Raw genomic sequence first — 14,981 nt, 5'->3', positions numbered from 1 at the left:
ATCGATTACCCATAATAGCGCAAATACGCGGACTTCAAGTATTTACTAAAGGTAGGCTATACAGCGGACAAATAGAACCCGTCGAGTTCGATACGAAGTTTGCATGATGGCAAAAACAAAGTTGCTGTCAGTATCGTATCCAATATCATGATTCCCTGTACCTAATATTTTGCACGGCTTGCAATTTTGGATTGCACAATGCGTCGATTAATCAAAGAGAAATGCAGATATAGTGATACCTGTATGAAAGTGTAGTTTATAAATAAACATTATCTTCCCGATCATCAGCGCGAAACAGTGACACAGAGAGTGACATTGCTATTTACAAATTCAAATCACAAATAGCCATCACCATTCCAGTTTATTACGTAGCTGGCTCGCACTGCCTTTTAAATATAGGCTATGCTTCTTGCGCCAAGCTGCGTTACCGCTGAAGCATTTGATAATTCAGAATTATAGATATAATAACCAAATATAATATCAGTTACCAATATTCTCCATCGCCGAAGTTGTCATCTCGCTTTAGAGCAGATGTCTCTAACTCAAATGTGCTCGCGGGCCAATTTCCTACTTTTTAATGGCACCGCAGCTGCATCACCAATAATATGGGAATTCAATGTATTTCCGAGTAGGCTTTATTTGACGGGAACTTGCAGACTGACATTTCACAGGCATCTTGAAAATGTGATTTACTATTGTGAATTCACGCCTGGCACGGAAAAATCACATATTAAAATACTTGGATAAAGTTGTTGCTGTAATTGGCATAGCTGCTGTATATTTAGTTGTAGACACTATGCGAGAGTACAAATGCATCAGGACTTCGTAAAAGCTGTCGCTTTATAATATTGCAGCTAGCGGACATTTGACGTGTCACAATTATAGGTCGAATTTTTAGAATTTTACATAGGTTGATCTGATACCAGAGCATTGAAGAAGTACAGCCTAATCCGGGTTTAGGGCATACTCTTTAACAAGGCTATTGATCATGTCATTACGTATAAGTCAAATTAAATCAGCGTTAGATTTACATTCGAATATTGTAACAGATCTATAATGTAGCGGTCGCGGACCGGGTGTTTCAGACCTTTGCTTTAGAGGAACTGTTTGAACCGAGCATGAGTACCACTAGAACAACTGCAGCATGGCATCGTTCGCGCATGCTTCATGGATTCCTTGGTATACCACTCAACTGATCAAACGTCCGACTGCCTAACCGCATACAGCGCATTAAAATACGGTACTGTTGCGTAATAAACGACTTACAGCTAGACAAGTCAGCAAATACTGCGTAACCTATGCGTGGCTGGATGAAATAGCATAGTAAGCCTTAAAATGCAGCACTAAGCTAAGCAGCAAGGGCAGATATGGTATTTTTTATACAGTTCCGTTCTAAGACTATACTCCAAGTCGTTTCGACATTCCTATCTTTTCATTGTATCGCATTTTTGTGATGTATTGAACTGAAAATTGCTAATAAACCGAATTGAACAAGACCGATGCAATCCTCATAAAGTATATATCTACTATGAAGCTGACACGGCCTTATATGAGTTCATTGTTGATTGGTACTCATTGGATCGTGGTTGTTTCACCATAATCACTCATCTTGGGTTGAAACGAACGAAGTTCTGTTTGCTGTGTCAATACATAACGATAAAAGTTGACCGATTTAGCGAAGAATTATCCAAATTAACGGGAAGTGTTACGAGCGTTTTCCACTTCTGCTCGGTTACCGAGCATTTCGACCGAATAAGGCGATTGCCCGGGTTATCCGGTGTACGAATTAAGCGGTTTCAACTACATATGTATATATTCAGAGATTGATTGTTTGATAAGATACGTCAGTGGTAGTTATATAGCCTTATGAGGCTTTGTGCTCCCCGACAAGGGCAATTTCAACAGTTCAATGCATTTTCTTATATTGGCGAATTATCCACGAATCAGTCTTCCATGCGCATTCATTCATCGGATCTTTGCTGTCGACTTTCAAGCTCGGCTCACTGTAGTTTCTGGGCTTTTTAAGTCACTGCAATCGCAGTAAGAACGGCGATGAGGAGCCCAAATAAGCTTCCGACACACAGAAACTTGGTAGAGCCGAGTGTCGTGACGGTGTCGCTTAGCACAGTGCTCTTCAACCTTTTTCGTCGTGGTACACCCTTTTAACGTTCACTCGATACTCGTACACCCCTGAGTACAACCCTATATCCGAGTTTTTCTATCAATACATTAAAATGTATTTGGAATGGCCGAAACAACCCGTCGTCATCCCCCCAAACGTTGGTCTTGCCCCCCCCCCCCCCATAGAGTTCTAGACCAAGCTGCTGAGGGCTTCGCCCCCAGATCAGCCCCCATCGAGATGCACGATGCACGAGATGTCTTGTATACACTAATCGGCAATGTTTATGCCCTAATCGCGCGAAGTGCAGAATTTTTTCATGATCCATGATTCAATCGGTCAATAATATTGGTAATTGCATATATATTGCTATATTTTTTAACCTCTCTCAGCCCACGTAGTGGCCTACTCAGTTTTACCGCTAGAGCTGAGTGAGGTAGGCTACTGTCTTGGAAATATTCGGGAGGGCCCGTTGGTATAATTACTTTGTTACATGTTGTTATATCGTGACCTCCTGTCTGCTATGTGAAAAGATATTGAAATCGCCAAAGCGTGTATCAAACTAAAATAACGCACCCGCTTCCCGATTGGTAGTTCTTCACTGGCAAATATTGCCTATGGACAATCGGACTTCGTGATATTCGGTCCTTTTCGGCCAGGGTTTTCTCGCTGTCAAGCTTTTTTCCCTTTACTTAGTTAATTTGATCATCAGTTGCAATTGCAGTGTCTTCTCGGAATCCCGTGTTGGCCTAAAGTTCATTTATCTTGGTGCGTCGTGGCGCGGTAATGTCTAACGCCGAATTGCCCAATTCTAAATCCATTGAAATTTAAATCGCGCCCTGCGCGAGAAAAATTTGAATGAACTTGCATAAATTTTCACAAAAATACCCTATAATTTATGTTCATTCACGAAATAATTTTGGGTGCCCGTCGAGCTCGCCACCCAATTGGCGGGTTTGGGGTGCAGGAGTTGCGGTCTCGAGGATAATATATAGCTTATTCTCTTGGCAGCTGGTCTCCGAGACGTGTGCACTGTGCAGCTTGACGAAACGGCCTCGTTGTTTAGCCAAGGCTGCAGTTATGAACCATCTTTGAATTTCAACTTTCGGCTTTCTTTTTCTGACTTCTTTTATGGGTGGTGATATATTCAGAGAAATGATGAGCACTGATTCACTTGTTTTACGAAATATGGATTTGGAAACGCATCACGTAATAATTTGAAACACAGACCGTGTAATGCGTAATGTGACAATGGCAACAAAGAAGGTTTGGTGACTTCTTGTGACTTTAATTCTAACGGCATAATTTGCTACATTGATTTTGAATCTGGATTAGGCATGTGAGGTACGTATAGGATGCGTAATCACGGTATGTTAATGAACAGGCTTGATAGTAAACTAATTTCCGGTACAGTTTATACTTCCTATGGTTTTATTCCACGCAGCTACATTAAAAAGTAGGTTTTATATTTTAAATTTCAACCAACCTTTGGCATGCCTCACAGAATCGCTCCGCGAGCCGCATTTGGCCCAGGCCAGCCCTAAGGTGTACAAAACCCCCGGTTGAAGAGCACTGGCTTAGCACACTGTGCCACTCGCTTCCCCTATATTCAGAGATAGCATAGATCTTATTTTACGATCAACGAAACGTGGAAAATCCTCCAATAGTATCATGAAAGTTTTACTACAAATTACGCACAGCGGCTTGGAATCCCTTAATATCTCTCTGAAATGTAACCTGCTGATTTATCATTATTGCTGCAACAATATAATTCCCCGAGATGTTTAACGCAATGTATGTTGTAACCGCTGGAATATTGAAATGATTTAACGTTTCAGATGCTCCTGACGGCTGCATCTTTGCTCGGGCCGTCGACTGTCGTTCTTATAGTACAGGGGGCACTTCTATATGTATTCGGAATCCCGGTGGCATGGTCCATGGTCATCGCATTGGCACCAGTGATATATTTTACCGTGATATGTTACACCTCCTCGGAAGAATTCCAAATCAAAGTTGCAAGTGTTTTGACATTGCTTTATGGGCTTCTTATGATGGCAGCGCTCGTCGGAGTGTTAGGGGACCTAGCAATGTGTGAGTTATTTGTATTCGAATTTCTACCTGTGATGTGCTACGATGTGCTACGATGTCTAGGATGTCTACGATGTCTAGGATGTCTACGACGTTTGGTATGAGTAAATAGTATGTGGAATATGTACCCGGCATACTAAGGGACGAAGACAAGAAGGGTAATTCCTTGGCCAAAGTACCTTGAAATTAGGTCAACATCCCTGTAACAACGTATGCTGCGTATAGCCCTACCACCACCATTCGAAGGCACCAATGCAGAATGCACATATGGTGTCGGTGCGTGTAAGTTCGAATGATAAAAAATGTGGTCAATGTTAAAGGTATAAGTGTGATTATAAGTACGTACAGTTGTGCATTGTGTGTAATATAATCCCAATGACATTTTGCAGCTTTACTGAATCCTACGTCACTATTCATGTTGTCGATGATCGCACTGTTCGCATTCACTGGACTCCTCCATCCTACTGAATGGACTTGCCTGATACATGGGATTCTATACTATATCTGTGTTCCCTCTGCTTTCATCTTCTTGCCGATATATAGCTACTGCAATTTGGATAACATATCGTGGGGCACAAGAGAAGACAAGTCGCACAGCAATAACGACGAGGTTAGTGGAGTTACTTCGGTCGAAACAGTTAATAGTTATTGCTGAAGTAAATTTATTATTATCATGGCAGCCAGTCGCTGCTAATTATGCAGACTAGCAATTAAAACTAAGCAATTTATGAGTCGGATCAATCAATTGAACCGGGGTATTCGCTACGCTGGCATAAAAGAATCATAAGGGCCTATTTTTGTAGGATGAAAGTAACGAAACTCAGCTATATAGTTGTGGCTGGGGCAACATCTGTCGATGTCAGTTATGTATCAAACCAAAGAAGTCGAGGCCAGCAGAACATCATGGATCAACATCAAATGAAACTCAGCAAATTCTCATCTCCGAGTCGACTCGAATCAACAGACTCAACGACCTTCGGGATACATTGTCTGGACAACAGAGGTCACTCCTCGCAAGTAAATATGGAAGCATATTATTCGTTTTGTATTTTGTGATGCATTTTGGGATGTCATTGCAGCAAGAGTTCAAAATGATTCTTTTCGAAGCGATTCTCCAGCGAACGTACGTATATTCATTTGAATATGCTAAAGCTAGACCACATATAACCATCTTTATAGATATGTCATGTACACTGTACAGAATCCTCTATAGTCTAGTTCAGTGGTTCTCAACCGCCGGTCCGCGACGACCTTCCTGCCGGTCCGCCAGGTATTTTGCAGTTTTATACCTTGATTTCAAGATGCGAAAGGTACGAGCTGACTCGCCAAACCGCGCAGTTTGCACGATCATTCGTTTTCGATTTATTCATTTCGTAACTACCGCACACAAACCCCCTATTGAAGGAGGCCCAAAGTGATTTCGTGAATGAACATAAATTATAGAATATTTCTTTGAAACTTCATCCAACTTTAAACAAAAACAATTCCGCGCTTCTCCCGATTTAGTGTCACTAAATGCCTTGATTATTGGGTGCCCATCCCCCAAGAAACAAGCATGATATATAGGAATAGGCATTCCAGCGTCAGCCATTGCCGCGCTGCGATGCACCAACACATAATGAAGTTTAGGCGAACATAGGACTCCGAAAAGTGTGCCAAAGATTCGGCAGAGAGAACACCTTGGTCGAAAAGGACTGTCCTTTGTTGACCGAAAACTTCGATATATATGTTTCACATTGTCCATAGGCACCTAAATGGCTGGCGCAGAATTTTGCAGCCCTGACAATCTGTACCCAACAAGACAAATACCATCTCACAGAGTACAGTTATTTTCCAGTGAAGAAATACTAATTTGGAATTGTGTGCGTATTCTGGTTTAGTGCGCTTGGGCGATATCAATATCTATTCACTATATATAACAGACAGTACGTCATGAAATAATGACATACAACAAAGTAATTATTCCAACACGCCCGCCGAATATGTTTAATATTGATGACGTGTCCTGAATTTTCCAAGACAACACCTTACTCAGCTCTACCGGAAAATCTGATAATTCTGAAAGGACTAAAAAAAATTAGAGCAATATATACGCCATTAGTAATATTATTATCCGATTCGGTCATGAATTATAAAAAATTTCGCGCTTAGCGCGATTACTCTACATATACTCTCTGCATACACGGAGTAGAATGGATGTGTTCGCGAGTACTGGGGAAATATCCATCTAACTGTAGGAGGAATAAGATCGAAATTTTTTGAGGGGTTGGGTGACGAAGTGGTTTTGCGACCCTGGTTTTGTGGATGGCCAGGTGTAGCTATGGTCAGGTGTTTTCGTGCGGCGCATTGTATCGGTAGTAGCAAGAGTTGCCTATACGTCTGGTGTTGTTGGCAATAAGCATTGAGCAAGCTAGCACGACAAGGTGCTTGGTTGGACTCCGAAACACTTCTTCTATCCATATTGTCGAAGAGAAGAATATTATTCCAATTGGCGTGGTCGGTTACATCCATGGCCTACGACGCGAAAGACTGTAAAAGACTCTCGCCGATCCCACGTGTATCTGGGCAAGGCAATTTTACTCCGATTCAGCCGACTCACTACCGTAAAATCACATGGATGCCATCATGAACATCATCAATTTCGGTCAAACCCCTCACTCTATAGCACAGTGGTTCTCAACCTTTTTGGCTTCGCGGACCCCTTTAGGCCGTCAAGGACTCTCGCGACCCCCTTAAGTTTTAGTTCAAATTTAGCTCTATTATGGTGCAACCTTTATATCTGTCTTGTGCAAATATGAACTGTAGGCTTGTGATAAATAGCAAAATACTGATTTTTCATGCAAATAACATCATACTATTTATGTATAAATTGGTAGACTTTTATTATTTCAAAGCTAATTTTGCTGCTGTATTTCTTGAAGTACGTGGCCGGGTCTTGAAAATCCGGGTCTTCGTTTTGATATGAACGAGAAGTGCCGAAAACCATTTCCGCAAAAATTGATGGGGGCTACTGCAATATTAACGCATAACGCTTCCAACGATACTTTTGGTGTGATCGCAACATTTATGGCACCAAAATGAAGAAACATATATTTTGTGAACATATCACTCCAGCATCTAGCGCAGGGACGGGCAACAGGCCGCGGGCCGGATTCGGACCGCGACGGGATTTTGACCGGCCCACAGAGAGTTTCTGCCGTCGAGGTAAAATCCTATTATAAAAGTATATAGACAAATGTTATGCGCCAAAGAATGTATCCAAGTTTGCCAACCTGAGAAAGACTGTCATGAAACTACTTGTTCTGTTCGGGTTTACATATATATTTACGAGCAAGCATTTTCGACCATGAACAATTGAACATTAACAAGACAAGGCTGCATACCAATATAACGGGTGATATGAATTTCAGGGTTGGAGCGTAATACTTTGATAGCAACGAAACACTCCTTGTTCATCAAAAAACAGCCTTGTCGATAGGGCATCCGCAATAAGAATGCGCCAAATCTGATAGCCGGGCTTTAGGAGCAGGTATATCATTGTCCGATTTATGACGGGTGTGAGCCAAAAATATTCGGGTTCATTTCAATGTGAATATACTATTCAATTGTATATTGAAGTTCTGTACCTCCAAGAAGATGTTCAAATAGTGGTTATGTATATCACAGGATAAAATGGATTTCGTGGCGAGGTTTCAATCCCTGCATTGGGACAAATTAGGGAAATAATCCGGAAATTTTCATTTCAAACGACTGTTCACTAATTTGATGAGACTGACAACTTCAAATCGAGAAGGTTTCGCAGACATTACGCAGTCACCCTGATTGACGTTACTATCTCCATATTTTTATTTTTTCCACAAACCCCAACAAAACGTCTCTAAACAGCAATATGTTTGTATATCAACAGGTTAATGGAAAATTGGCAATGGAAATGAATTTCCACACTACGATAGTTCATTTCGGACGATTATTACAATGATATGAGTCATGAGGTTTTAGCAGTTGTTGTGCAAAACTGCCTCATGCTTTCCCAAATAAAAAAAAAATAAAAAAATTAGACTATCAACCATACTAAAAGTTTTGAGGTCTCGCGGACCCCCTGAAATTGCTTCGCGGACCCCTAGGGGCCCGCGGACCCCCGGTTGAGAACCGCTGCTATAGCACCATATACTTGCAAAAAACGGCAGCATACTTTAACTTTTCGGTTGATTTCAAATTTTGAAAGTCCACCAAGTCCGTCACGTATATTTCGAAATTTTACCGGTCCGCAAGATGAAAAAGGTTGAGAACCACTGGTCTAGTTCATTGGTTCTTAACCTTCTTGGTTAACGAAATCAGGGGGTACGAGATTATTGTGGAATTGAGTCAATACGCTATTCGGAGCCTAAAAAATTTTGCACACTAACGCTAATGGGAGTCTTTTCTTGGCAGATTTAATCAACTCAAAAATTCATGTCAATGGTCTTTTTGATTTTAATATAGATACCATCCTAGGTTGTGTTGAAAATGGACAGGGTTACGAAAATGAAAACTAAAGGGGTACGATGAGCTTTATGAGTAGGTTTATAAACCCTACTTTAGTTGTAAGAGTAAAACCACTTCATGTACCTAGTTATATAGATAACCGTTCTTGATGTAGTTCATAAGATTATGATTTTATAGTTAGACCATAATTGAATGAATGCATTATGCCACTGCAACGTGATAACTAGTTAACTCTATAACAGGAGGAATTGTATTTCAAAGGTCCAGTCGACAGCACCACAGTCGGGTACGTTCTCGTTAGAAACGTCTTTTCGGTGACATGTTATTAACTTTTTTGGGCTCCTCTGTTACAGAACAGTGCGTCTGACCCGAGCTGAACTGGGTTTCTGGAATCACCTAATCAACAAACATTTGGGACCGGAGACTGAGGAGGAAAAGAGACAGCATAAGATGAAAATAGCGCCAGAGCTCAAGGAATTGAAAAACAAGATGTCTGGAGCTTATCTTTTCATCAATTCCTTATGGCTCGTTCTCACTTTCTCTTTGGCACTTGTAGTGACCGAGGTTCACATCACTTTGGTGGATAAGAATGGAAATGTGTCAGAGGTAATGTATTGATTTCGAAGGCTCTGAGTTGTGTTATACGTAGGCATATATTTTATCCGAATCAAAAGACTCAGAATAGTGACTCCGGCTCTTCGCGTGACTGCCTAACTACTAACATTTAAATTGGATACTTTGAATTCGTCCTTCCTATGAACGGAGTTTTAGTTTTAGTATAACAGATTTGGGGATTAGGGACATTTTAACTCCTACTCCCAAGTCTTGGTCACGTTAATTCTATGTTTATTAATTAAGATTTATAGGAATAAAAATTTATGTTTTTGTTTGGCCTTTTTCGTGAAGGTGTAGTGTGGAATTAAGTATTTAGAATAATTTGTAATTTGAAGTCAATTAATTACTTCCTAAGTGAGTGAACTTCCTGAGTTCCGACTCTCTTCAGCAGTTCTTTGGATAGAACAAATCTTTTCTATGAAATGTTGCAGGCTAGATAACCCTTATCCAACATTTTTACGACGAATATATTTGCAGTTAAATCCGTTATCTTTCGCATTCCTCCTCTTTTTCATCATTATCCTGACGATCCAATTCGTATGTATGCTTTTCCATCGATGGGACACTTTTCTCTTGCGAATGGCAGAAACTCAACTGATTGGATCGAAAGTGGGTGTTTGAACGTATCATTAACGAGCTATTGAAACGAAAATGCTATTTTCTCTGTCAGGAGAAGAGGATATCGGAGGATTCGCAATCGACCAATATGTCTGTGTCAGGTATATCTCAATTACACGTGCGAATTGCATATTAGAAGCCTATTTTACACAGCAATCTAGCTGCGGTAAAAAAAATAAAAGTACTGCCAATATTCACCCCGGATACTACTCCGCAGGATTCCGGCCGTTTCAACAGAAGTGTAAATCTGAATCCGGCCCAAAATGAACAAGACATCCCGTGGATATCCAGTCCATGGACTATCGATTCGACGCTCGAGTTCTGACCATATGTGTTTTTAGTAATCGGCCTGATATTTTTTAGTAATCAGTAGGGCGAGTTTTCTTTTTGACATGTCAAAATTTTGTCAGAATTGTAGCCTTAGGTCAAAAAAATGTCAAAATTGTTGACATAGTCTAAATTTCTTTGCAACCTGCATTTCGTTTGTATCGTAGATTTTGCACTGTCGGAGAACTTATCATTTGGCATTTTACAGCTTGTAGCCTACATTATAGGCCTGTCGTTGTAGACTGCCCATGCCCATTGTCTACTCATTGTGAAGCATAAACATTCAAATGAAACAAGCAGGTTTGCATGGTGTTATGCTCAACGTGGTGCAATATCTTAACTGAAGCAAGACTGCGTGGATTTGCATGGTTCTTATATCAAGCAGTGTTGGGATCAAGTCACTACCTTCGAGTCACGAGTCATTTCGAGTCATTGCTCCTTTTGATTCGAGTCAAGACAAGTCAATCGATTTTCGATGGTGACTCGAGTCAAGTCAAGTCACTCGATTTTTGGAGGTGACTCGAGTCAAGTCGAGTCAAGTCAAGTCAAGTCACGAGTCAAGTCACAATTCAAGTCAAGTTGCCTTTTCGAAGTATGAGGCATGATTACGTCATTGAATTTTGCTAACTGTCGTAAATACAGATTGAGTGGTTATTGATTTTGAACCGATGAACGAATATAAAGTTAAATATATATGCATGAAGGCGCTGTATTGCTCACATAAACGTAGAACTGTAACTGTAGCTGAACGTAGTAATTGCATAGCCTCAGTTTATAGTTACCTGCTAAAATAGAGAATAGAGAAACGAATTGATTAGATGCAATAAGATGCAACCCATTTATAAGTTGATATGACACAATTCGAGCCTGTGCAAATGACCGGGGACTAAACTATATCCGAATTCAATATCAATAAAGCAAGAGGTTTGGTTAAGGTAAGAACAGAAATAGACATTTTGCTATCAAATTACTTTACTATAGGCCTACTAGTTTACGACAACGTAAGCTGTAAGCTTCGATCACTGCGTTTGCAGTCAATTTAGTTGTGAGAGAACAAAAGCGGCTCAGTAAACGCACGATAAATCAATGATTGGTCGCTCTTACGGGTTACACCAGCGTTTCGCGAACAATCCGAACATGTGCATGAACGGTGATTTTTATCGACGCCGATTACATGATGACTTGAAATTGACTCGTGAATTTTGCTCCGATTCACGAGTCAATCCACATTCTGATACGGCGAGTCAAGTTATTTTAGCAAAGTGACTCGAGTCTAGTCAAGTCATACGAAAAAGGTGACTCGAGTCATCCCAACAATGATATCAAGAAGCGCATGATGGAAAATTATGAAGTAGACACCATTGCCAGAATGGAGCAACATGGTGTGTCACCAGTTTTTCAGGTCAAACTACTTCATGAGGACAGACAGTTCCACCAGAAATGAAGATAAGTGGTACTATTCTAACATCATGTGGGAAAGCACCTAATTTGCATACGCTAGATAAAAATTTGGTTAAAATTGAGTTTTTCAAGGTCAAAAAATGTCAAAATTGTGATTTTTAGGTCAAAATCTTTCGGTCTTTAGGTCACAAAAAATTGCCCTAGTAATCAGCCTATGAAAAAGGCCCATAGTAGGTTTGGTCGAAAACAAATAGACCGTGGGTAGTTCTGGGGACAGTGTGGAAATGTCAAGGTAAAAATCTATCATTTCAATCTTATCCCAATTAAATTATACGTAAAATCTCGATAAATTAGCTCTGACATGCTGCCGTTGAAACAATCTTTGCGGAAAATTATTTGCGACTCATAATTGATTTGCTTGCTTTATCATCGTGTCTATTTGTGACACGCATGTAAAACCGCTATTTAGCGTACCACATTATGTATATTATTTCATTATTAAGGATCATCGTCGAGGATGGAGAATGGTCGAGCGGATGCGAGCTCCCAACATATGAATCCAGCATTTGTAGACGGCGATGTGGATCGCGATTGATTCTTTTAACATTTAGTCATAATCATGAGAATCAATTTCACCCAAATATTTATCAGAACGTAACGAGTTGACCAATATTTAGCTACATATTTACTTACCAATTTCATCCATAATGTTTGTAACGGGCGACGCCAGGTAGTTGTCTATGCTTAGACGTACTTTCATCTTCGGCTGCCTACCTTGATCTGTTGACTAATAAACCGTTAGTTTACACTGTAAACTTTACTGTATCGACTTACATCTAAATAAGGGTGAAAATTGTCGATCAGCGGTCAGTGATTAGTCTTGTGAAATTAATGGCAAATTTCCATGATTCAAGGGACCGCGAGCTTACAAATTTCCTGTGAGAATTCGTGACAAATAAAAATGATTGATGCGGACAATACAAAAGATTCGTACATTAATAATACAATGAAGGAGAAATTCCAGCGAGATCCACCTCGCTCTGTCGATGACCTTTTTTTTTATATATAATGAATCATGTTTCATCAATGACTATATAGTTGCCTGCACTTTCTCTATTTCATAGATAGCCGTAAAACCGTTACATTACATTAACATTAGAAATGTATTTATTTATTTTCTATCAGTGAGGATTGGGTCGACAGTTGCTAATAAAACTCAGATTTCGGCCGCGTTCTAAAAGATTAAGATTAACAGCATCGCACCAATTGAACTTGATTAATAGTTATATCCCAACTTCTTAGCAACATGTCGTTGAACTGCATCCTAAAACTACATATGCAACAATCAGCATTTCAGCATAAAATTGTGGAAGTAGAAGTACTGGTGTACAAACATAACTACTCGTATAACCTTGCGTAAAAGGTTTTAGATCAGTGGTTCCCAACCTTTTTCGACTCATCGCCCCCTTTCGAAGCTCCACACCGATCATCGCCCCCCAAATATTCGGAACCGAAAAACAGCACTTCGTCAGCCCCCCCCCCCAAAAAAAAACGTTGATCTTTGGCCCCATAGGGTGATAAACCAAACCCCATACCCCCTAAGCCAGTGGGCTTTTTGTCGCTACATATCAGCTATACCCTATTTCGTGTACTGTTTGGTGAGTCACCATATTTCGCCTAAACGCGCGAAGCGCGACAAATCTATATCATACATGTTTGAATCGGTCAATATGGTCGATGTGGTATGTTGGAAAAGGTAGGACTCCTAAATAATAATTAAACATATTCGGGCGGAATCGTTGTTATATTGACTTCTTTACATGATGCTATTTCGTGACCTCCTATATCTGATATGTCCGAAGATATGGAAATCGTTAAAACGTACCAAACTAAAAGACGAACACGATTTCATATTGGTATTTCTTTACTGGCAAATAATTGTTGCGGGATGGAATTTGTCCTGTAGGGTTAAGGTCGCCAGGACAGGAACATTCGACGCCAGCCATTGAGGCGCCTATGGACAATTAAACATATATGTATGCCTATATATCGAAGTTTTCGGTCAGCACAAGGACATATTCCTTTTTGGCCAAGGTCTTCTTGCTGCTGATCGTTCTGGCACACTTCTCGGAGTCGCATGTTACATGGCCTCTAACTTCCTATGTCTTATGCGCAGTAATGGCCGACGTCGAAGTCTCCCATTTCCATAAATCATGCGTATTTTTGTTGGGTGATGGGGAACCAAACATCAAGATAAATGAAATATAAATTCGCGCACAGCGCGAAAATTTTTTGAAAAAGTCGCATGAATTTCTAAAAAATTACTCTATCATTCATGACAATTCACGAAATAATTTTGGGCTTCCTTCGATTTCGGGCCCCCACCCCCAATTGGGGGGTTTGGGGTGAGGTAGTTACGGTCCAGACTCCAATATAGCCGTTTTAACGCGCCATCGCCCCCCTATCTCCCCCGTCGTTGTTTTCGCCCCCTATCCCCCCCTTCGTCCGTTTTCGCCCCCCTATCGCCCCCTTCGTTATTTTCGCCCCCCTAGACCGCCAAATCGCCCCTGGGGGGCGATATCGCCCACGTTGGGAACCACTGTTTTAGATGATTGTCTCTCCTCAGATTTAGAGGCCATTCGCTGTAATATTTTGTGTGCTTGTAATACTGTTAATACATCACATCTATTGTCTTTATCTGTAGTTTGATCAATACCAATCATTCTAAAACGTGTCCCCTACCAAGGTATATCTTATGCCGTTTACGATAAAGCTTTGAATAAATGGAACTAACGATCTAAAACAAAATTTCAAATCTGCCTTTTAATATACCATTGAATAGTATATTTATATCGGAACGAACCGGAGTATTTTCGGCTGACAGTCGTCAGGGGTAATCGTTAGCAACTAGTGGAGAACTGGAAAGAACATTGTTTATCAACAATCGTTCACAAAATATGACGTCACCAGCATATATTTCGAATGAGAGAGCGTTCAATGTACTATTTTTAGGTGGTACACGAAATCCTTTTGTTGACAGAGTTTGGGTTGGTCTATTTTTATAAAAGTCAACTCTAATGCACACAAATGGAAGTGTGTTCGACCCCTCCCAACGAAGCGAAATTTGTCGTCTCGGATTATCTAACAGATTTTTGCCGATGGCAGAAAGATTGGCTTTTTATTGGCTAGCATCAAGCGTAAGCGGGTGGGTAAAGGGTGAGATTTCACCCAGCCTGATGCACGTGTTCTGATAAATCTTGGGACATGCTGGTTTATGCGTTCCTGCAGACGCTTTGACGTTCTTCCCACGTAGCCACGGTTTCGTACA

General features: G+C 40.6%; 1 protein-coding gene across 1 annotated transcript in view; it reads left to right on the top strand.

The window, feature by feature from the left end:
• Positions 1-12,641, top strand: part of LOC145449590 (chitin synthase chs-2-like) — a 48,836-nt gene extending 36,195 nt beyond the window's left edge. Inside the window, exons 16-24 of the mRNA XM_080327977.1 lie at positions 3,958-4,210; positions 4,597-4,817; positions 5,011-5,224; positions 5,287-5,330; positions 8,935-8,978; positions 9,046-9,298; positions 9,785-9,916; positions 9,978-10,026; positions 12,157-12,641. Of these exons, the coding sequence (XP_080184103.1) occupies positions 3,958-4,210; positions 4,597-4,817; positions 5,011-5,224; positions 5,287-5,330; positions 8,935-8,978; positions 9,046-9,298; positions 9,785-9,916; positions 9,978-10,026; positions 12,157-12,248 (1,302 nt within the window). The 3' untranslated portion in view covers positions 12,249-12,641. The remainder of the gene's footprint in view (positions 1-3,957; positions 4,211-4,596; positions 4,818-5,010; positions 5,225-5,286; positions 5,331-8,934; positions 8,979-9,045; positions 9,299-9,784; positions 9,917-9,977; positions 10,027-12,156) is intronic.
• Positions 12,642-14,981: the final 2,340 nt, after the last annotated feature.

Source organism: Botryllus schlosseri, chromosome 11 (genome assembly GCF_051294905.1).
Source record: "Botryllus schlosseri isolate E-star chromosome 11, Bs_hap1, whole genome shotgun sequence".
NCBI lineage: Eukaryota > Metazoa > Chordata > Ascidiacea > Stolidobranchia > Styelidae > Botryllus > Botryllus schlosseri.
The sequence above is the reverse complement of the archived record's forward strand: the minus strand, read 5'-3'. Positions and strand labels throughout refer to the sequence as shown.